Source organism: Parasteatoda tepidariorum, chromosome 6, assembly GCF_982258835.1.
Source record: "Parasteatoda tepidariorum strain Cologne lab strain chromosome 6, Ptep-v5.0, whole genome shotgun sequence".
NCBI classification, from domain to species: Eukaryota; Metazoa; Arthropoda; class Arachnida; order Araneae; family Theridiidae; genus Parasteatoda; species Parasteatoda tepidariorum.
In genome coordinates this window covers 31085959-31109532 of record NC_141760.1, presented here as the reverse complement: position 1 = coordinate 31109532, position 23574 = coordinate 31085959, and the positions used below count along the sequence as shown (strand labels likewise).

Below are 23574 nucleotides of genomic sequence, written 5' to 3'. Positions count from 1 at the left end.
TATTAGTTTTAAATCAAAATTTGAATTAATTATTCGAGTTACAAAAGTTATTTGCTGAACCAGATAGGTACTGATATAGTTGATACAGGCACTAATCTGAATTCTTATTTGGAATCAATTATATCAAATCATCATGTTGGCAAGAATTAGTTATTTATTTTAAAATCATTCAATTAAAATAATAATTTCCAAATGTTTTTAGAATTGGGATATCTTTATTTCTAATCTCTTTCATAATACCTTTCGCTCAATTATAATTGGGTTTTAAATGAATAAGAAAAATTAAATCATTCAAATTAATTGAATTTCTAATATGAATCTCGTGATTTAAGTCACTTCTCTTTGTAATCAAAGCTACCAATTCAGATTACAACTATCTAACACACTTGTTTAACTCAAATCTCTTTAGTTTTTGGTTTTACTTATTTTTTCCAAACTCCTTACTTTTTGAGCAGATAAATTAATTCATTAGCTATTATCAGTAAATTCATTATTAATTATTCTCCCTAACTTTTTGGTTTCATAAAAAAAAATTTACATCTATCATTGTGAATTTGTAAAAACAATAGCTACTTTTTCCCTGTCAGAGAAATAATAATTTCTTAAACAAAATTAAAGTTAAAAACAGGGGGAAAAATTAACGATTTCAAGTTTCACAATTTCGTTGAAGAATAGTTTTGTGTGTCTTTTAACACTTACGGGAAAAGCAACTGTAAAACAAGACCTATAAGGCCATATTTCTTAGGCTGATTATGGGCTTCACAAACGCTTCTTTTCATGCATTCCTGTGCTTCTAATCTAGGCAGACTTGGCCAATCCTCCAACTTGTTTTCCACCAAGGACATCATGTATTCAGAGACACTATTGAGACCATTACTAAAGAAGCTCTGTCGTGCACTTAGACCTCTGGACCTAAAGGGGGAAAAGAAGATTCGTGTCAAGGTCTGTGTGAACGTCATAAAAAGGCATTGGTACACCTTAAACATTACAATTTAGATTCTAATAAGTTACTGTTTAAAAAGACAAGCAGGCACGATACATTTTTTAACAGAAGCACTAATACATAATTTTTAAAAGGAACATTAATACATAATTTTAAAAGAAACATTAAGACATATTTTCTCAAAGAAAATACATTCTGAACATTAATATGTTTTTTTTTATAAAAGAAATATTATTAAATATTTTCAAAAGAAACATTAACTCATATTTTCTAAAAGAAGTATTAACTCATATTTTCTAAAAGAAACATTAAAATAAATTTCCCAACAGAAACTGTAATACATATTCTCTAAAAGAAACATAAATAAATATTTTCTTTAAAAAAACATTAATGCATATTTTCTAAAAGAAATATTGATATAAAGTTCCTAACAGAAATAATAATACACATCTTCCAAAGAATAGGAGATTTTTATTAAAATTTGCCAAAATAATTTACTATGCACCACTTTGAGCAAATTTTGTTTACTTTAGACATTTGCCAGACTTCATTGAAACTTTTGTATTTATTTTTACATTTATTTTGAATGATGCGTAATTGCATAGATTTTTTTTATTTAGATTCTAATTTATTTAGATTGCAATTTAGATTCTAATAAGTTACTGTTTAAAAAGACAAACAGACACGATAAATTGATGCTTTTTTAATGTAATTTATTTATGTTACAGAACCCTATTCAGTAATGTCGTAATTTTTAGAGGTTGATTAAAACTATCCATCTTTCATATAGTTGAGTAATTAGTTACCCCTTTATACATGGAGAGAAAAATATTCTGATAAAATTGTTGTACTATTTGGTAGAGGCATTTTTGATTTTTAAAAAAAAGCACAATTCTGGTGAATGAAACTAAAATATATGGTATTTAAAACATTCATTTAGTAATTTTTCTCTTCATATGATAACGGTTTATCAGAAATTCTGGTTTTCAAAATTTTAATTCTTATTACTACACATTCAATAAAAAATACAAAACTGAGAAGTAAAATTCACGAATAAATGGCTTTTATGCCGCCATGCTGTAAAATATCATGATAAAATTTCTAAATTTTACCACATTTATCAATTATTATAAGACAATATTTTATGGTTAATTTTACCATAACCATTCTCGAAGCACTTCGCTCAAAATTGCCAAGCTTTTTGATGTTCCGATAGAGCCAGAAACACGGTAAGTTTTACCATATTCTAGTAGTTTCAACCATACTTTTGTTCTCAGTGCACATTTAAGCTTTTCACCTCAGCAATTTTTCAATTCTAGAACTTATAGTGACAGTTAAATATTTTCATTGTAGTTAATTTAGAGTATTAGCTTAAACTCATATAAAAAAGATAAGTTTAACGTTTCTTATTTAAATAAATAACCCTTTAACTATCATTGTACTCTTAAAGTTACTTTACAATGTACTTATAGAAATATTTTACCAGAAAAAATTATCTTGTTCTAAGATTTTATTAAAAAATTCTTTAGTACTTTGTATTTTTTTTAATTCGCTTGCCTACTTATATAATTGCAAACTTTAAGCTGAACTAATTCAGTTAAAAATTTAAAGAAAGGGATGTAGTTAACTAAATTAAATAAATTAATTCAGAGAAAAATTAGATTATAAATTGAACTAATTCAGTTTAAAATCAACAAAATATATTATCCACACAATCCTATTAAATTCTAATTACTTTTTCGTTTCTTTTGACTAACTTAAATATCGAATGTACGAACCAACATGCAACCAATAAAACTTTTTTAATTTTTAACAGCAAAAAAAAAATTTAAGATTTAATTAAAAAATTATTTTGCATCTTTTTTTAAAATTCGGACAACTACACGTATAACTGCAAACTTCAAATCCGGTTTAAAATTTCCAGTAATAGTGAACCGAATGAAATAAGTTATTTCAGCTTAAAATTAGATTATAAACTGAATTGTACACTTTAAAAATCAACCAAATATATCCAGAAAATCCTTATAATTTCTTAATATCTTTTCGGGTTTTCTTTACTAACTTATTTATCGAATATACGAACCAACTTACAACCAATATTACCGTGCAAAAGTCTTTAGTCAAACTCCTCAATATTATGGATGGTTGATTGGAAATGTGATAAATATTGTATAATTTCATTCCTAAGCATTCTTAATATGCTTATCAATCAGAAAGCAAAGTTAGCGCCTTGAAAGTCACTTTAAATCAAATGCAATTTTCATATCAGTCGGGTATTTGTTTTTCGTGAAGCGATTTTCTTACATCTAAGAATTGGATGAAAATACAATTAAAAGATAAAGTTTTAACAAATAAGCATAAGTTTTGCATATTTAATTACGGAAATCGGGATTTTAACTTTAATTTATTGCCATTTACTTTTGAAGAATTAGTTCTGACAAGACTCGAATTGTATAAAAAAAGAAATATTCAACTGAACTGAGTGCAGAGATTTAAATTTAATCCAAAGAAGATTACATTTTCCATTAAATTGCATGAAAAGTAAAAATTCTGAAATCAATTGTAATATATAAGTTGGCTTGACTAAATAAAACAAAAATCATCTCTACAAAAAAGAAAAGAAAAAAAAAACGCATAGAAAGGTTAAAAAGCTTTTCACGCGTTGACCAAAAACTTTTGCACGCTAGTGTAACTTTTTTAACTTTTAACACCAACACCAAAAAAACGATACTTTATCACCCATTTCCAATGCCCGGAACATGTTCTAACTCATAAAAAGTGAACACCAATTTTTTCAACTTTTAATTCCGAAATTCCGAAGACTTATTATTAGATTTAAATACACGTGAAGATGAAAAATCCTTAATTCAAAGTGGAGGAGGATTTTCCTGTTCCGTCTCCACTGTCAGCACGTCACAATGTCAAAGTACAGTGACCCGGATACAAAGCATCACGCCTCAAATGAATCAAAGATTCTATCTATTACATTTAAATACATGCCAATTTATCAAAGTTTCTTTCTAATTTCAGTACATAAAATGAAATTTGAAAGCAAATTATGTATGGGTAAGCTTGTTATTGTTTGTGGAGAATATTAATTGTTTTCAAACATCGGTAATCAAATTATTTGAGGTAAAAAATTAAAATTAGTCTCGATTGAATGCCTAAAACATTCTTCCTTATTTAAATAACCTAACAAACTTATCGTTTAGCATTGTTTTATTTAATTAGATCCAATTTTTTATGTATATTTAAATCAGCTATGAGTTAAGTATTCTGAAATAATAAAAAAATTTCAAAATTACTACCATGGTTTATGTAACTAAATGATTAAATATTGATATTTCAACACAAACCTTTATATTTCATTAGTTAAAAACCATAGTTTATCAAACTAAATATTAATATTTTCGGATTACAAGCGAAAGTTAATGTAACCAAATACTAATAATACATAATTACAAGCCAAAGTATATGAACGAACATTAATATTTCAGAATTACAAACCATAGTTTACGAAACTAAATACTAATGTTACAGAATTGCAAGCCAAAGTTTATCAACTAAATACCATAATGTCAGAATTATATGCCATAGTATATGTACCTGTGTATTATTGTTTCAATTAGAACATCTATATTTCAGAATTACAGCTCATAGAGGAATATAACAAAATTTCACCACGTATTATAAATACCTATTTTATTGTTAATTCTACCAAAATCATTACCAAAGCGCTTTGGTAAAAATTAGCGTGCTTTTTGGTGTTCCTATAAAACCAGAAACACGTTGGATTTTATATTTTGGTAACTTTGATCCTACTTTTTTTTCTCAGTGTACTAATGTCACTTGCCAAACATGTTTATTTTTGTAATGCAAATAATTACAAAAAAAATGTATTGCTAAGAAAAAAATATATAATAAGTTATTAAACATCGGTTATAAAGCTATTTTCCATTCTTTTATTTTTCTTTATTAAACACTTAGCTAGTTTGTTTGTTTCTTTCAAGTCACGTAAAATTACTTTTATGGTCATCATATTTGCTTTATTAATACCAAAATCAAATTTCGAGCACTGGATATTCAATGACAGAAAATAATGCATCACCAATTTTGTATAAATTCAGTGATGTGAGCCGCGATGGCTCAAGGGATAGAGCGTTCGCCTTCCAATAAAGCGAACCGGGTTCGAATCCCAGTCGATACGAATTTCGCATCCGGCTTGCACCGACCACAGTGCTGATGTGAAATATCCTCAGTGGTAGACGGATCATGGATTAGAGTCCCCTTGCCGTCAGGCTAATCATGGGAGGTTCTCGTGGTCTTCCTCTCCATGTAACACAAATGCGGGTTAGCTCCGTCAAAAAGTCCTCCACGAAGGCAAAATTTCTCCCAATACTCGATCCAGGAGTTCCCTTGTCTTCTGGATTGGGTTCAAAATTACAAGGCTACGGAGTTGAACATTAGTAGTCGTAAACCCATAGAATTGGGTCGGCTGTTCAGCGACGGTTAAAAAAAAATCATTGATGTGAGTCGTGATGGATCATGAGGATAGAGTGTTCGCCTTCCAATCAGGTGAACCGGGTTCGAATCCCCGACATAGCTGATAAATGCGAATTCAGTCTCCGGTTCACAACGTTCACAATTCAGCCGTAAAATATCCTCAGTGGTAGGCGAATCATGGGTAGAGTCCCCTTGCTGTCAAGCTAACCGAAAGAGGTTATCGTGGTTTTCCTCTCCATGTAATGCAAATGAGGGTTAGTCTCATCGAAAAGTCCTCCATAAAGGCAAATTTCTCCTGGAGTTCCCTTGTCTTTTTGGATTGGGTTCACAATTACAATTCTACGGAATTGAACATTGGTAGTCATGTACCCAAAATTGCGTCGGCTGTTCAACGACAGTTATAAAATAAAAATATAATTCACTGATGTGTTTTTTAAAAAATTAATTAATCAGGACTTTATAGATTATATATTCTCAAGACCAAAGCACAATAAATAAATCTTCTTTCACAAATAAACATTTTATGCTGGAAAACTCATCACGTTTAGCGAGGATCTTTTTAAGTACTATTCTTTGTCAGTTACGCTAATTATGACAAAATTATATTAAAAATTTAGAACTCAGCAATTAAAGATAAAAAATTCTTAAAAAAGAGCAATCAGGGGACATATAAGAAGTTATATTGAATATGAAAACATCGGAAATATTTTTAGATTAGTATTTTAACTAATTTGAAATTTCTGTTAAATAAAGTTATTAAAATAATCCGAAACCTTTAAATATCTATAAATCCTTTTAACATCTATAAGAAATTTTGGAACTGCCATTTTATCTACCAACAGTTACTGATTTCTATAAGTTCACAAGTTCGCTTTATTAAAAAGAAAATGTAGATAAACAAAATATATTTTGCTCTATGTAAACTATACTTAGGCAAAGCTACGCTTTAAACAATACCAAGGCTACAACAAACTGTTTGCATCATTTACTAATGGTTTTACCAAGTAACACTTTACGTCGATTACGTTGATTGATAATTATTAAGAGTTTGATAACTGATAATGATTAAAAAAAGGATTTATTATAATAAAAATTATAATTAGAAACGATTAGAATCATGAATAATTATGATAAAAGTCATGATCATTAAAAAACACATTTTTGTTGTTGTTGCTGTTTTTGTTGCGTGAGATTTTTTTAAGGAGATCTTAGATACTTTCGTATAGCTGATTTAAAATCTGCAATCTGTTTTTTACTCTAAGCTACAGATTTTTAAGAATGACATTTTTAGTCTATTTTTTATTGAAATGCATGAGTTTAAACAGGTTATATATAACAGAGGGGTTGCATAAATGTTGCGACAAACTTCTAAAGGAGTTAGAGCACATCATCACGATTACATTTTTCATACTAATCCATGCCCGCAAATGTCGTCATACGCCATTAAGGACATTTTCCAATTCTGAAATGTTTTTCATGTGCTTCTGAATAGGTCATAATAGGAAAGCACTCCTAGCCGAGTACGTCGACGTTTTCGGGCATTGAGTTTCTAGGCCGTTTTAATCCTACAATGCGTCCTAGATCTCTTAGAAGTTTGTCGTAACATTTATGCGACAACTATAATATATAACGTTTTTAAACTTGCAAATTTCGATAAAAATAAACTGAAAATCTCGTTAAAAAAATCTGTATCTTTAGAAGTAAAACTAATCTCATATTTGGAGTCCACACACCTGATTCAGGCAATATCGAGTATTTGCATAAATACAACAAAGAATTTGCTCCCCAGGGTAATTATTGCATGTTATGTAAATTATGATTAACTATTATTAAAATCATGATTAAAGATTGTGAATATTATGACAATTTTTTTTTATTAATTAAGATAAAAATTATGCTTAATTATGATAAACACTAAAACTAAAATCTATTTTTCTAAAACATAAATCGCTTTGAAAAATTCTATTTCGATTATTTGAGTAGGTGCTGACGAATATTAAAACATGATTCAATCAAGTGACATCCTATCTAAAATTTAATGTACCATTTAATTACTTGAAATTTAATGGACCATTGTGTTTCTGAAGGAAGAAGCAATTCGATTCATTTGGCAACAGATAATAAAATCTCAGGTGTGATAATGACTTTACTTTTCAAGTTTTCAGCTGCGCAAAAATAGACTAATTATTCCATAAAAGGTCAAAGAAGAAATTCTATAAACTTGCTAATGATTTACACAATTTACAAGTAAAAATGGCTAATACTCATTTTTCTTTATTGTTAGCCCATGAAAAGTTACTGTTTTATTGGAATGACTATATAATTAAAAGAATTTACACTATTCGAACAGGTTATTGCTATTAATAATTGGAATTGTTCTGTTCAAAAATGTAATTCTATTCAAAATAACATTATGGCGAGGTATGATTCGATTATTCTCACATAAAATCGGCTTACCATTAAACCATATTATCGGTATTTTGAAAAATTCCAAGCCCAGTTTCTGATACCCTATGAACTTATCCTTATTTAAGGTTCAGAAATCTTATTTTCTATAACCTTATTTCTGAGCAGGTTATAGTTATTAATAATTGGAATTGTTCTGTTCAAAAATGTAATTCTATTCAAAATAACATTATGGCGAGGTATGATTCTATTATTCTCTCATAAAACCGTTGTATTATTCTCTCATTAAATCTAATGCAAAATCCTAAAACCCTAATACAATAAAAAATTTGTAAAATTTTCAACTGTATTATTTGTAAAATATAATCTTGACTTAATTCATTATGAATGTATCAAATTTAAAAAAGTCGAAAGCAGTCTGATGCCTTCTAAAAAAATGAAATATAATAACAAAGCTGAAAAATATAGAAAAGGTATCCTAATATAGATAGTACCAAGATAGTATTAAAACATATCGAATATGGAAACCCAAATTTTTATTATCTTGGACTATGTTTGTTTATACACTGTAAAAATTCCTGATAAAATTACGATAACAAGTGCCAGTATTTTTCACCGTAAAAATTTTCACCGTAAACTTTATACAGTAATTTTCACGATAATATTTATTTAATTAGAGTGATACAGTAAATATTAATGTAAAATTTACAGATTTTTTTTTGTTCCATGAAATTTCGCAGAAAAAGGGGGTTGTACGGTAAAAAGTACTAGCACTCTGAGTGCTGGTCCTTTTTACTGTAATTTTATGAGAAGTGTTTTTACAGCTTTCAAAATTTTATGAAATGAAACAGAGTCATCCCTCGCATTTGCCTAAAAAATAATACATATCAAAAACTAACTGGAGCGTTTTCAGACGCTATCCATTTTTGAGCCATAGTGGCAGTGGATAGAATGATCCCCTTATGGTAATTTATAGTGTAATTCTTATGAAATCAGCATATTTTTGTTTAGTTTGAACTCTCACTGAACCGAATCTAATAAAAATTTTCCGAAAGCCAGGAAAACTAGAAATAACTTTCGAAAAAAAGTTCTCTAAAATAGCTTATTTGAAACACTATGATCGTTCATGCGGCAATAGAAATAAAAAAGAATTACAAAAGAAAATGTGATTCAATCGGTTGTCATTCAAGCATTGTTAATCAGTTCTCTGAACACACTTTTTCATTCTACACGCGTTTGCATTTTTAAAAAAAAATTTCTTTTCTTTTTTTCCCATCATTGCTATAAAGGCTGTCACCAAGAAAACCAGATTAATTGTGTATTAGATAACTCAGAGTAAAACATAAATTAAATGCTGTCTAAAAATGTTATTAAAGTTTAAGGATGTATTTAACCACTTTGACACAAAATGTAATGCTGTCAACTGATTGAGTGTGACTCAATTGGTTGTCATTCGAGCATTGCTAATGAGTTATCTGAATGTAATTTTTTTCAACAAATTAAATACATCAACGTTCTCCCAATTAAATCATCTCATCTGAGATAAAGAGAGTCAACTGTCTTTTCTGATTGCTAGAATTGGCATCAACAACTAAGTTAGATAAAATATCATTTTGATAGATTTAAAGTAAGACATAAAACTACACTGGGGAAAAAGATGTGGTCAAAACCTCCCGGATATGGTAAAATTTACCATGTTTGTTGATCTATGAGAACATAAAAATTAACGGTAAATCTTGCCGTAGCACTTTGGTAATGATTTTGGTAAAATTAACTTTAACTTAATAATTAAATATGGTTTTATAATGTACGATAAAATAATGTATGATAAAAGTTTTATAATGTATGATATGGTTTTATAATGTATGATGGAAAAATGTAGTAAAATTTTTTAATTTCATCATGACACCTTAAAGAATGGTATAAAAATCATTTATTTTATTGAATTTGCTTTTCAGTTTAGTATTTTTTACTAATGCGTGGTGATAAGAAATACAATTCTGAAAACCGGAATTTTGGGACCGGAAAAATTACTAAATAAATGGTTTAAATACAGTATATTTTGGTGTAATTAACCAAAATTATTGCTTGTTTTGGTCAGAAATGTCATTACCATACAGTATTGTAATTTTACCAGAATTTCTTTTACCATTTAGAGATTGACTTTTGTCATCTTGTTTTATGTTTAAGGATGTAGTAAATGATGTGAACAAAAAAATAAATTTAAGCTAAATTTACTCAATAAACCTCATCACATCACAGGTCATTTGATTTCTATGCTTGTTTGTTTTTTTATTTTTTTATCAGTTATTCATAACGACTTGTTCAAGTAATTATTTATAAATTAGTCAAACATTGCAAAAACATACGCTCTCGAAAAAATGGTTCAGTGTTAAACCATAACTCAGTACAAATTTTCTGCATTGATAAGGTGCCAAAATGAGGCGTGTCTTTCTTCTAGTTGAGTTACAGTATCGTATAATCAAATTTAATATTTATAATATGGTTCAATTTAGCACCATATTAAAAGTCCAACATATTTACATGGAATTATAATTCATTGCACGCTTATAGAATTATTATTCTGAAAATACGACAAAATGACATTTTTTTTACCTTTATGGTTTTGAAACCGTTTACAACTGGTTAGGAAACCGTGAATACAGAACTATATAGTTTTGTAATCATTTTCAACTAGCATAGTGTCTAAACCTTAAAAATGAAACTTAAATGGACATTGGAGCTGTGTGGGTACAGCGCCATTTATGCGTGAATGATGGTTTCATATTCTAACAAATAGTTTAGGGACCGTATTTTAATAGTCCAGGTACTGATTGAAGAGTGCAGAGCACTGGAAACTCTTCATGCATTGAAGAAATGAAAGAAATATTTTAGAATTAACGCTGAGATTTGAACCCCTGTTTAACCGGTCATGTGATTGACTGATTAGCCTTCTCAGCTACAGTATGTACCCAGATGCCCGGAACAAAATTGCTTGTAGTTGGCTCGGATAGAATTCTGGTTGTCGAACCATTAGTTGTTTTTTAAGGCTATTCAACCATTTTTGTTAAATATGATCAAAAAACAATTAAATAGATTGATATTTAACCATCTTTATCGAGAAATTCGTAATAGTGAGCTTCGAAATTTATAATAGTCAATAAATTTATAAGGAACTACCTACACTTTAAAAAAGAACGTTATATTTTTTTTAATTGAACATATAAATATTTTTTTCTATCTTGCTCATTTTAAGAGTAATATGAAACAGGCATTGTGACCCTGAAATTAATTTATCTTTATATATGGAATGCATCAGACTGTTTTTAGCTTTTTTCTTTGCATGCCAATTGATTATATTGTTTATTTATTTTATATCAGTTTATTCTATTTCTTGAAAGCTCTATTAATTCGGTGGTAAAGCACTTCGTTCTATTCGATGATTACATGTAAGTCTTGAATGTGTCTTTACACGCGATGATTACAGTAAATTAATACCATAAAGTATTTCTGTAGAGATCTTAAATTGTATAAAAGTAAAACTTGAATTTGCTGATTTTTTTTAGTTCAGAAAACTTATTATAGTTTTAAGCATCGCTAACATTTAAATGTATTTAGAAAATTGTTTTAGAGTTTCAGAAACATACTCACAGAACAAGCAGCAATTTACGCATAAATTAGCTTACTTGCAACGAGTACATTGAATAAATACCACAAAAGATTTTAAATTGTATGACATATGAGCAAAAACTGAGTTTACTATCTTCCTATTTCGAAAACATGATTTAAAGTTTTTAGCATCGCTATATATAAATGAATTTAGAAAATTTTAGTAGATTAGTATCCTACTCTAAGCGCAGCAATATGCATATAAATTAGTTTATTTCCAATTTATACATTAAATAAGTACTGCAAAAGATTTTAAGTTGTATGAGAACAAAAATTGATATTTTTCTATTTCGGAAAATTTAGTTTTAGCATCGTTATGTTTAAATGCATTTAGAAAATAATTTTGGAGGTTTAGTATCATACTCAGAGTACGAGCAGCAATATACATATGGATTAGTGTATTTCTAATGAATACGTTAAATAAATACCGCAAAAGATTTTAAATTGTATAAGAACAAAAATTGAATTTACTATCTTTCTATATCAGATAATTTAGTTTTAGCATCGTTATGCTTAAATGCATTCAGAAAATAGTTTTGGAGGTTTAGTATCATAATCGAAATACGAGCATCAATAGGCATATGAATTAGTTTACTAGCAATGAATACATTAAATAAATATCGCAAAAGATTTCAGAAAGGATTTTGAATGGTATAAAAGCAAAAATATAATTTGCAATGTTCCTATTTCAAAAAATTGATTAAAGTTTTTATGGTCGCTATATTTAAATGCATTTAGAAAAAGTTTTTGGGTGATTAGTATCGTACTCAGAGTACGAGCACCATAAATTAGTTTATCAATTTTAAAAAATGAATCACATACGTAAAAATCAGATATGAAGCTTGTGTTCCATTTCGAATACATACAACAACTTTTTCGGAAGAAAATCTTTTGTAAAATCTGGAGAATAATTATTTTATAAGACAAAAATCAATCGACATTATTAAAAATCAGATCCTCAGTTGAGTGTGCAATGAATTTTATCTCATAATCTATCCTAATAAATACCACTCATTGAGTGAAATAACGAGCAACCTAAAATTAAAATTAGAAATATTAAATCTGTACCTAAACGAATTTTTTTGCCTAAGTTAAGCCAAATTGACATTTCTTATACCATTTACAAATTATACGAGTAAAACACACGCCTGGTAGCAGAGTTTGTTGCGTAAAATTAAACGAAAATTAACAAATTGCTTATGCAATAACTCTAGTTAAATTCATAATTTCTGTCATCAATTAGATGAAGTCATCATCTATTTATTATTTTTATAGTTTAACACCACTAAATGAGGTGCAAAAGCATTTTGTTAAAAATTGTCATGATTTTTTCTCCTGAAACATCAGAAAGAACTATAAACGAGTTGTGATGGTTGCAAGTTGGTGACAAATAATAAAAATCTAAATTAAATTATCGACATTTACTTAACAGAGCTAATTACTTATAATATACAAGTTGCGTATGTCTATTTCCTGAACTAAGTTAACAACTCCTGAAAATATTACGTAAATTACACGCTAATTCACAAATTTTCCAAATAATCTCTATCTGTTACAATGCACTTCTGTTCTCGGCTGTTTAAATTTTTAAAACAACATTTAAAGTCTTCGTTCTGAAAGCTCTTCAATTCTGATGTTGGGACTTTCTAAGCGTCAACTATATCCTCAAGCAATAATTCTTTATTCAATTTTTAGGTTTTGGAAATCGAGGAAATAAAAAACTTACTATAATATAAAAATTTAATACGATTCAAAGACTTATAAAGGTGTTGAATCTCGGTAACGTGTCGACTTTTATAGCCATCATAAGTTTTTGAAGCAAATGATTTTTGTATAGCATCAAGTGTATTTCTCCGTTTCAGTTTCTTAGGATTATTCTTTTATTTCCCCCATTCTTTTTAAACAAATCTCTTGCAGACCTTTCCTAATGGCACTTGGATAATCCAAGCTTGCCAGAATTCGGCCTTTTGTGAGTTAAGTCACAAAGATGCTCCTTTCGTTTGACAAGATAGCCCTGTAAGGTTGAAAGTACGCCTTTGTTCAGAAACCCACGGATAGATGGCAGCACCATTAATTTGTGAGGTCATTTCCTCTATATATACATATATCTGAATGGTAAAAATATTTTCTAAAGATCCCTGTACCCGTGGTATTGCTTAACGACCGACCACAGGACTTTCGATTCCACGAATTTAACAAGCATACACATCGCATGCATACTTAGCGGAGTCTAAAAATAAACCCCGGTCCTTCCGAACCGTAGTCCGATTCTCTAACCGCTGGATTATCACGTCCCGGCATGCATTTCGTTATTCCCGATACTGTAGAATTTGCTAAAGGACTTAAGGATTAAGTTGTTTAAGGATGGCGAAGACATCAAGAATACTCCGTAGTCAGATTTGAAGAGAATTTCGAAAAAGGACATTGAAAGTTATTTCAGAAATTTTTTCAGCCGAATGCAGATGGGCATTGCATCAAGTAGATTTTACTTTGAAACTTTTAAAATAAATATGAAAAAAGCATTACATTTTCAGGCGTTGTAAAATTAGTCCTGGACACTTCTGTATCAAAAATATTTTACCTGCTTAGTATTTCAGAGATATTCGAATGTTCTGTGAAATTAACCATCTCGTAAAGTTCGTGGTAAATTAATCTAAGAGCTTCTTCGGCCAGTTCCAGTTTGTGGTGTTTCTTCTTCTTTGTTTCTGTAACGGGAATGCTGTTTGCATTAACCTTGAGGGGTTTGTCGTCGTCCATCCTTAATTTGCTCTTGGTCTTCAAGAACTCTTCAATGGATGACCGGACATCGGAGTCCACCTCAACAACAGATGCGGCGTCACCATTCTCGTGTACAAGCACCAGAGCAAGCACAGAAATTACCAGAAACTTCTGGAAATTATGCTTCATTACTGTTTTCCAATTTATAGATACCTAAAAAAAAATTTAAAAAATTAGTGTTTTTGTTTTATTTGTCCCTCTCGCTGTCATTGAAGGAAATATGTATGCACGCAATAAATCATGCATACATTGCAAAAATTTCCGGATCAAATTACGGTATAAAGTTAAACACACTTGTTGAAAGTTGAAAAGATACATTTTGGATCCGTAAAGTCCATTTTACCTAAAATTTCTTTCAACCGTAAAATATTGGACCGTAATTTTTACAGTAATATTTAATTAATTAGAATTATCCAGTGATTTTACGGTGATTATTACTGTAAAAATTGCAGTCTATCGGATTTTATGTTCCATAACGCGTACCGGTAAAAATGGATTTTACAGTAAAAAGTACGGTAAAATTAAGTGTGTTGTAAAAGTACCGGCAATTTCAGTGCCAGTATTTTTAACAGCACATTGTGCGCAAGACACATTGCATGCAAGGGAAATTCACCATGATGAGAAATGAATGTCACAAAAAAAAATGATCTATCCTTTGTGAGGAAATACAAATCTCTGAGACCAATATTTCAGCATAATATTGTTCTAACAATTTTTTTTTTCATATGAAGCGCTTGTGGAAAAAGAATGATACTCCACATTTTTAAACATATTCACAGAAAAACATCATAGTTTCCATTTATATAATGATATTTTTCTACTTAGGAAACTTCTGAATTTTATAAAATACTTCTCTAGAAACTATACATAGCATTCGTTGATTTAAAAGGCACCTATATTGCTCAAACCCTTCATATATAGCTGACTTAAATCTCACAATGTGTTATTTATTTTTTTTTTAAATTTAACAGTTTCTATAACAGTTCCATAACAGTTTCATAATTTTCTATAACAGTTTGCATGCAGCAGTAAAATTTTGCTGTTACAGTTAATTTTTTTTTTTAAAAATTTCATTAAAAAAGCAAATAGGTGATTTGATAAATATTGTTCCATAATGAATTTTGATTATGAATCAAAATTGTTATGTATATAAATATATTTGTTAAAGATTCCCAAATTTGTTATAACAATATACTTTTATTTTTTAAAGCTATTTTTAAAAAATTATTATTTAGAAAAATTACTCATGTTCACTAATAGATCTTAATAGAATCATAAAGACAAAATTTGGACGTGGGAAGGGGGGGGGAAACGTAAGAAAACAAAATTATTTTTAGTACACGTATAATTTTAAGTGAATAATTTCAACTTTCATAGAAATATACCAAGAAACAACGATTATCAAGAAGCAGTCATGAAGGTTGATGAACAGCAGCAAACAGGTAGCTTAGCCCCCTAATAATTTATAAAATTAATTAATAATAATAGATTATATTATTACCGTTTTCAAGTCTATTTTTGATTATTATATTCCCGACAAAAGAAATATTTCTGGGAAGTTGACTTATAATAAAATACATACGGTTGTCAAAGTTACCGCAATTGTAGAGACAAATTTTCTGACCTTATTTTGAATTATTTTATTTAAAAAAAATAAAACAATGAAAATATATTTAAACACCAAATAACTATACTTTGAGTCAAGAACCAATCCAGTAATTTTTCCCCTCACTAACTAATATAGAAAGCCCACGAAATTTCTATTTGAAATTTTAAACTATTAAAAGTTATCGGAAATCAGTTGATAGTAACAGCGCATTTTCTTAAATCCATATTTTCAAATTTTTAAATGTATAGGATTTTGAGAATTTTATTTTCAAAAAGTAAAAAAATGCATTTTTAAATACAATTCCAATAAATTAAACATTTTACTTTTCATTGAGTAAAAAATGAAGTCCTTTATTTTACATGTGCACTATTAGAAAAATTACGTTGTATAAGTTATAAATCAAAGTTATAAAAATAAAACATAATCAATTATAAAAACAATGGCATACATGACGAGTTAATAATATGTTAAATAATAAATAAAAACAACAATTAAAAAAAAGAAATTTATCAAGTTTGTTATTAATGCTTTATTACAAAAAAAAATTAGGGGTATATCTAAAATGGTTTTTATACCTTGAAAAATTATTTAGAATTCTATTTTAATCCATTCCTAATTTTAATAAATGAAAAAAAACATTTTGAAGGAAAAGTTCATTATTTACGATTTTTTTTATTGTATATCGAATTAATAGGTACTAGTAGTAAAAGTGTTAAACAAGATTAAATATTTAACGAAAATAAATATTTTTATTGTGATTTTTGTAAATATTTTTTATTCTTTTCCATTTACCTGCATTAACAGAATTTTCCAATCCCTAAAAAATAAATCCTTCATCTTTGAAAAACATCTTTCTAAATTATATTTTAACAATAATTACTTACATGAAGAAAAGAAACCATTTTACTTACCCGAAAACAAATCTTGTAAACACACAAAAGAATTATTTTAAACCAAATAACAAAAATCAACTGCAAACGATTTTATAATCACACAGGAATAAAATATCCCAATCTTCAGAGCATAAATACAATCACATGTTCCTTACATAAAGGAATGCACTCTTTTGCCGGGTCACACACTCATTCCCTACATCAAGATTTTTTCCCCCTCACCTGAAGCAGGACAGGGATCTCAGAGAAGGTGAGGTTTTTTTGGCGACACCTTGGCGATTTCTTAATGTTTTTTTACCAAAAAGGAAGACCGAAAAAGAAATCACTCGTTTAAAACCAGTCTAAATGTGACCCCAGGTATTTTGACCCTCTTCGTGTAGCATTTTCTGTTTGACGTCAGATCATTGCAAAGTGTTCTGTAATTTTATTTAGAGTTCAAAAAGTGGTTAATTTTTATGAGGTATTTTGAGGTTCTTTCGAAAGATGGAAAATGATCGATAATATTTTTACACATATCACAAAGCAATTTGTCACTTAATGTTAAAATAGAAGGAAATTCTGGGGAATTTAAAGGTCATCGATCTCAGACATTAAAAATGAAATATTATATATGTATCAGTTTTTTTTTCCTAGATTAGACAAATCCTTCATAAATTCAAGAATATCGTTAAGAAAAATCTTGTACAAATAAAAATAATGCTTGAATAACAAATAATGATACAAATTTGATTGATTTCCAAAAAAAAAATCAGTTTCGCAACTGTAAAGAACATTAGATATTGCTTAGTTTAAAAATTATTCATTAAAACTAAAAACGAAACGAGTTTTTTTTAATAAGCGATTCTAGAAATAGCTGTTTTTCTATATTTGTTTCCAATTTTCAGTGTTATGTTGTTATTGTTCTTTTTTTAGTAAAATGTTTTTGAATTAAAAATCTGATCTACTGCTATACAATTTAGGCTTTTAAAAAAATTGGACCTCATTTTAATGCTTTTTTTATCGAACATGATGAAGAATTTTCCTATACTTTAACACCTTTAAAATTAGGGTGCAAAATCTTCATCATATTACAGGTCGTAAGGCAATCAAATTTCAGTAAGAGATTTCTTAATTAAAAAAATCTTGCTGCGTCTTATTTTGTTCTAAAAAATTACTTTAAAGCTAGAAGAGAAAAGCAAAGCTTTTTAATAAAAACCTGTTTAAAAATAATTGTTCATTTGTATTGTTCGGCTAATTTTAAATTTCAAGCTTTGTGTTTGAGTAAAATGAAATCTTTTTGGGTAACAAATTATTCGACACTCTTTCCCTGTAAACTAATGTAAACTATTGAAAATTTCAAAACCTCTTTCTTGCATATTTTTTACAAGAAAAAACACTAATTAAAAGCTTTTATTTGCATTGTCATTAGGATAAAACATTACATTATTATTAGGGTATCTTGGCATGGATGACTCCCCTGAACAACAAGAAGAATCTCACCCCTTGCCTTAATGGCCTACAACAATAACAATATTAGGATACAAAACCTAAAATCATTTTGTCATGTCACAAATTTTAAAACAATAAAATGGCAAACAGATATGCTATACAATTTAATGGATGCATATATATGATATTCAAAGAGTATTCATATAGGCTTCATTTTATTCTAAAAGTATACTTTAAAGCGGGAAAATTAATACGAATTTTTGAGAAAAGGACTCTAGAAATGTCAATTTTTCCACGTTGTTTTATAACTTTCAATGTAAAGTTTATGTTATTTAGTAATACATATACAATTTTGCATGTAACCAATTACTCCAATGCTATAGTTGTAAGAAGTTTCTGAAACCTTATTTTAATTCATTTCTTATAAAATATATCACTGCAGAGTTTTTATCATTACGATACAAAATCTGTTATCATTTCATTACGTCACAATTAGTAAAGCAATATAATGTTATACAGAAATTTTTTGCCGAAATAATATTTAGACATTCCTCCCTTTCTTCAACAAATAGAACTTTTAAACCAGAAATAGGACCAAAAGAAATTTCAAAAATAATTACTTATAATGGCGTTTTTTATTGTATTATTTTTTTCTCTAATTTTAAACTTTAAGTTTTTCTTGATTGAAAAAATTAATTTTTAACCAACAAACTATTCAACAAAGACCTTCTTTAAGTAGTTAAACACTTAGAAGCTCATTATATCTATTTCTCAAAAGAATACTTAAAAAATGTTTTTTTAACATTCGAAAACAATACTCTTTAACAAATTCAATGACATCACAAACCATTAAATGGGAAAAATATATATTATAATTACAATGATTGAAAGAAGTGAAGTTGTTTCAGGTGGTATTAGGAACGACAAACATTCTAGACTTTTCAACCCTTGGAGCAAAATGCTGTCTAGAGCCCCTCACGCTCCTACATTTCATAAACTTGAATAACTATTTTCGTTCGCCTAATGTTGGACCTTTTTAAGCCCCGCGTCTGAAATAGGCAGGTAATTTCTTTGACCTGCATTTCAACTGATCAAAAACAAATCTACTATCAACTAAGCATAAAAATTTATAAATCTGATTTTGCACAGAGGTAGAAGGTTCTTGAAAATAACTTAATATTTTAAGCCAAGTTTTCTATTTCCGAAATCTTATATCAATAAGATTTTATAGTAATGTATAAAATCATATAATATAGTACAACACAATTGCTTATACATATAAGGTTGTTGATGTATTGGGACCAATGATAATTAACAAATACCACTTACAAAGAAGCTATATTTTGCATTGAATCATTTTACAGTACGGTATTTTGAAGAAACCTCATATTTTGAAGGCATAAATTACGCTAAACATACAGAGCGCAAAAAAAGCGTCAAAAAGTTGTTTTTTAATTCTATTTTCTGAGTAACTACTTTTCTTAATTTTAAGATTTCACTAAATTCGTTGAGGCCTTCTGGTTGGGGGCAGGGAATCTTTGGATCTTGGTGAGGAGGTCGCTGCTCTGCGCGCTCGGCGCCCAACCTACATTGGTTATTGCAATTACATAAATTGTCAGGCTTGTGTGCTCAAAAAAGGCTTATAAACCTTCGTCAAGTAGAAAAGGACAGATACCACAATAGGAGAGACAGCACCAAGTAGTACCGCCACCCAACCTACATCAACCAGGGTTTTCCCTGAAGTTGCTTCTGCCTCCCTTGCCCATTTTTCCGACATGTTGCCATGGATCGCCACCAAGCCTACCTTTTTGAATCCTCTTTTTCTTTTGCTGAGAGGTCACGTGTGCGCACTGAGAGTCTACAGTATTCTCTGGATGCGCCCTGGCGGGGGCGGAATGGGGTTAAACTTTGATGTAAAATTACATTCTTTTCGACAATTATTAAATAAAGTCATAATTATTTGATAAAGTTATTTTTTGCAGGGAATTATTTTTTGATGAACAAATTCTATGCAAAAATTTTCCAAATCACTTATAAGGGTTCGGGAGTTATGGCGCAGTACACAAAAAGTAAAATTAACATCAAGGGGTTAAAACTTTGAACCGCTCTTCTGGCCAAATTAGTAAGACCATATTTCCCGGTTTGCGATTACTCTGTATAATTTGGAAGTCAGAAATCCGAATCCGTCGAGAAAAAAGGTGTGGTCATTCAGAGAAGGTACTTTTTTGTGTCAGATCTTGCAACTTAAAATATCGTCTACACTAATCAATTAGCATATTTTAGGTCACCCCTTCGAACCATTAAGATTGTGTCCAAGAATGTGAAGAACCGATCAATAGTTATTCTGGATGGTCCGCTTTTTGTTTCACCCACTGTACATATAATAATTTCATATAAGACTTATGCTTGTACTTATACTCAACTTAATTTCATATAGCACTTATACTTGCACTCTCTAATATGCGTGCTGGCGTGTTGTAAAAAAATAATGTATATCGATGGAACTTTTGTCTTTCCTTTTTCAATTTGTGTGTTTCTTTCAAAATATGGAGGAAACAAGAGAAATGATGCAAAACTTTCGTAAAGGAATACACTAAGATTTCTAAGATAGTGCAAATTAATATTCTAATCAAGGTTTTAAAAAATATCTATAAACTCTTCTTCGCCACACAAGGCTTTCAGTTTCATGAAAATGCATTTCATAAAACTCTAACCTAGTTGAAAATTACGTTGAAAGAATGTAAATTAACACATTAAAATCTGTGTCAGATATATTTCACTTTTTTAAATTTACGTGCACACCCAGCGCTGCTTATTTAATTGAAAAACCGAGTGCATGAGCGTTCTAAGTAACATTAAAAGGTGTAAAGTAAAAAAATATGCGATAAAATATTTCTGTAACATTCCTGGAAAAATTTTCGTTCCTTAATACTGCAGAGAAAAATTTACCGAAAAATTACATCTCAATCTGATAAAATACATATTTTTCGGTAGACTAATAAAACCTGTGACCATTGATACAGATTTTATATGCCAGGTAGGGATTTTTCACAATTTCAAGTAACAAAATTCTGATATCAAGACAATAACAAACAAAACATTTTGATATTATACTTCTTTCGCCCAATCGAATTCCTCTAAGCATCATCTAAATTTCGTGCACACTGTAAAAAAATTCCGGATTGAATTACGGTATAAAATACCGGCACTTCGCGTGCATCATTCGAAAAATCCCTTTTTACCGTAAAATATTATACCGTCATTTTTAAAGTAATATTTATCTAATTAGAGTGATTCAGTGATTTTACGGTAATTATTACTCTAAAAATTTCGGTATATCAGATATTTGTTCCGTAACCTATTTCAGTAAAAAATGGATTTTGCGGTTAAATATACCGTCACCTTGAGTACTGGTACTTTTTACCGTAATTTGATCTGGAATTTTTTACAGTGTACTCAACAATTTTCTGTAGTTTTACTTTACCAAACCTGCTTGATGAAAGTGAACAGTCGCGTTAAGTCTGCAGCTGTTTCCTTACTCATTTCATCCAGTTACCAGACCCAAAAGTTTCTGTTTCGATCCTAGCCGGTGGCCGGCAAACATTTTTTCTGCAAGCATTCGTACCGATCTTCAGGCTACTCTATTTGTTTTCGACAGATGCCAAACACAAAAGCATGGTTTGACAGAATTTTTATCCATATTCAATGGTAAAGAAAATAAATAAATAAAACTTTTGTTTCATATTTAACCTGGATGCCAAAGTCTTATCTTGAGGTTCAGCGCAAACCTTTGTTTCCAAGAAGGACCAAACTGAAAAATTCACTGGATTAAAGTCTGATGATCAAAGTGGCCATTTATGTCTTGTAAAAAAATGGGAGAATGAGTCTTGTGCTGTTCTTGAATGCTTCTACGTGTTAGAGCAGAGTTCTCTTAGAAAATAAATTTTCCGGTATTCAAATAACTTTTATGCGCTAGTAAGCAAAGTAAACTATAATATGTGTTTGTAATATGTTTCAATAAAATATTTTAGTTTTAAACTTATTAGTCAAAATCATTCCCTAAAAATATAGTTCAAACCCTGTAGAGCAATATTTTAATGAGATCGTGTAGCACTTACCTAAAACTTTTAATTTGCATATATAAGCTTTCAAGAAACGAACACGGATACGTTTCGATCAATTGCTATAAAATTTCCGAAAAGGATTACTAAATTTATCGACAGCCCTCGTGACATTTAAAAAATACATTTCCAAATTTTTTTAAACGTGACACTCACTTAACCGTTCATAAATAATCAGTCAAGCACATTTTGTGTGAAATTTCAGCGTTGCGTTAAGCAACTGTAATTTTTTTTTTCTTTTTTTTTTCGCAGAACACATTATTAAAACTAGGGTCCAAAATTTCAACTATGAACTTGAACCGTTTCAGTTATATCTCAAGCTGGAATCATAAAGAGTTTTTTTCCCCTGAAAGTTCAAGGAAAAAAAATTAAAAATTGACATCTTTTCCAACAGGCTATAATGTGTTAAAAAATAACAGGCTATAAATGACTTTCGTTCTTACCCATGTATACCTCATGTTAAAGACTTAATTGTTTTTCGAAACACCATCATAATGAAGCATTATTTTCATTTATTGTATTCTTACTTATGTTCTAAAATATAATAATAGTTATACAACTGAGTTAAAATCATGTTCACACTGATTCGACGTCCACCTTACATTGACTGACATCATTTGCATCCAAAGCCTCTCATAATTTTGTAACATCTTACAGTTTCGTAACCGCTCACATTATCGCTCATAATTCTGTTTATTTTAGTTGTAACAACTTTTATATTTCACTTCATTCCCACCTATGTATACCTCATTTTAAGGACTTACTTGTTTTACGAAACACCATCATAATGAAGCATTATTTTCATTTATTGTATTCTTACTTATGTTCCAAGACATAATAATAGTTATACAACTGAGTTAAAATAAAATCATATTTACATTGATTCTACGTCCACCTTATATTGACTGACATCATTTGCAACCAAAGACGCTCATAATTTTGTAACTGCTCACAATATCGCTTATCGCTTCCATATTCCGTTTCGTCACCACTCAAGTGCCCCATTCTATATTCGTAATTATACTCAGAAACGTAAAATCCCTAAATATTTACTTCATTCAGGCAACAAAAAACGCCATTCTATTCATTTAATTGATTCAATTATCGTCGTTAAATTCAGTTGGTCATCAGAAATCACCTACTGAACTTTAAATGATTTTGACCTGATTCTAGATTATGGATGATTCCCTCCAGTCATTTAGATGCATCTCCGATGATCTTAAT

The 23574-nt window shown here is 29.2% G+C and overlaps 1 protein-coding gene across 2 annotated transcripts in view; it reads right to left on the bottom strand.

Moving 5' to 3' along the window:
• The window catches only part of LOC107439606 (uncharacterized), a 45141-nt gene that overhangs the window by 5582 nt on the left and 15985 nt on the right, over nucleotides 1-23574 (bottom strand). Inside the window, exons 1-3 of one of the 2 annotated variants that reach the window (XM_016052262.5) lie at nucleotides 16820-17086; nucleotides 14103-14452; nucleotides 700-912 (exon numbers count right to left, since the gene is read on the bottom strand). In XM_016052262.5, coding sequence (XP_015907748.1) covers nucleotides 700-912; nucleotides 14103-14428 — 539 coding nt within the window. In that variant the 5' untranslated portion in view covers nucleotides 14429-14452; nucleotides 16820-17086. Of the gene's footprint in view, nucleotides 1-699; nucleotides 913-14102; nucleotides 14453-16819; nucleotides 17087-23574 lie in introns of those variants that run through there. The other variant, XM_071178859.2, reaches the window with a different exon arrangement.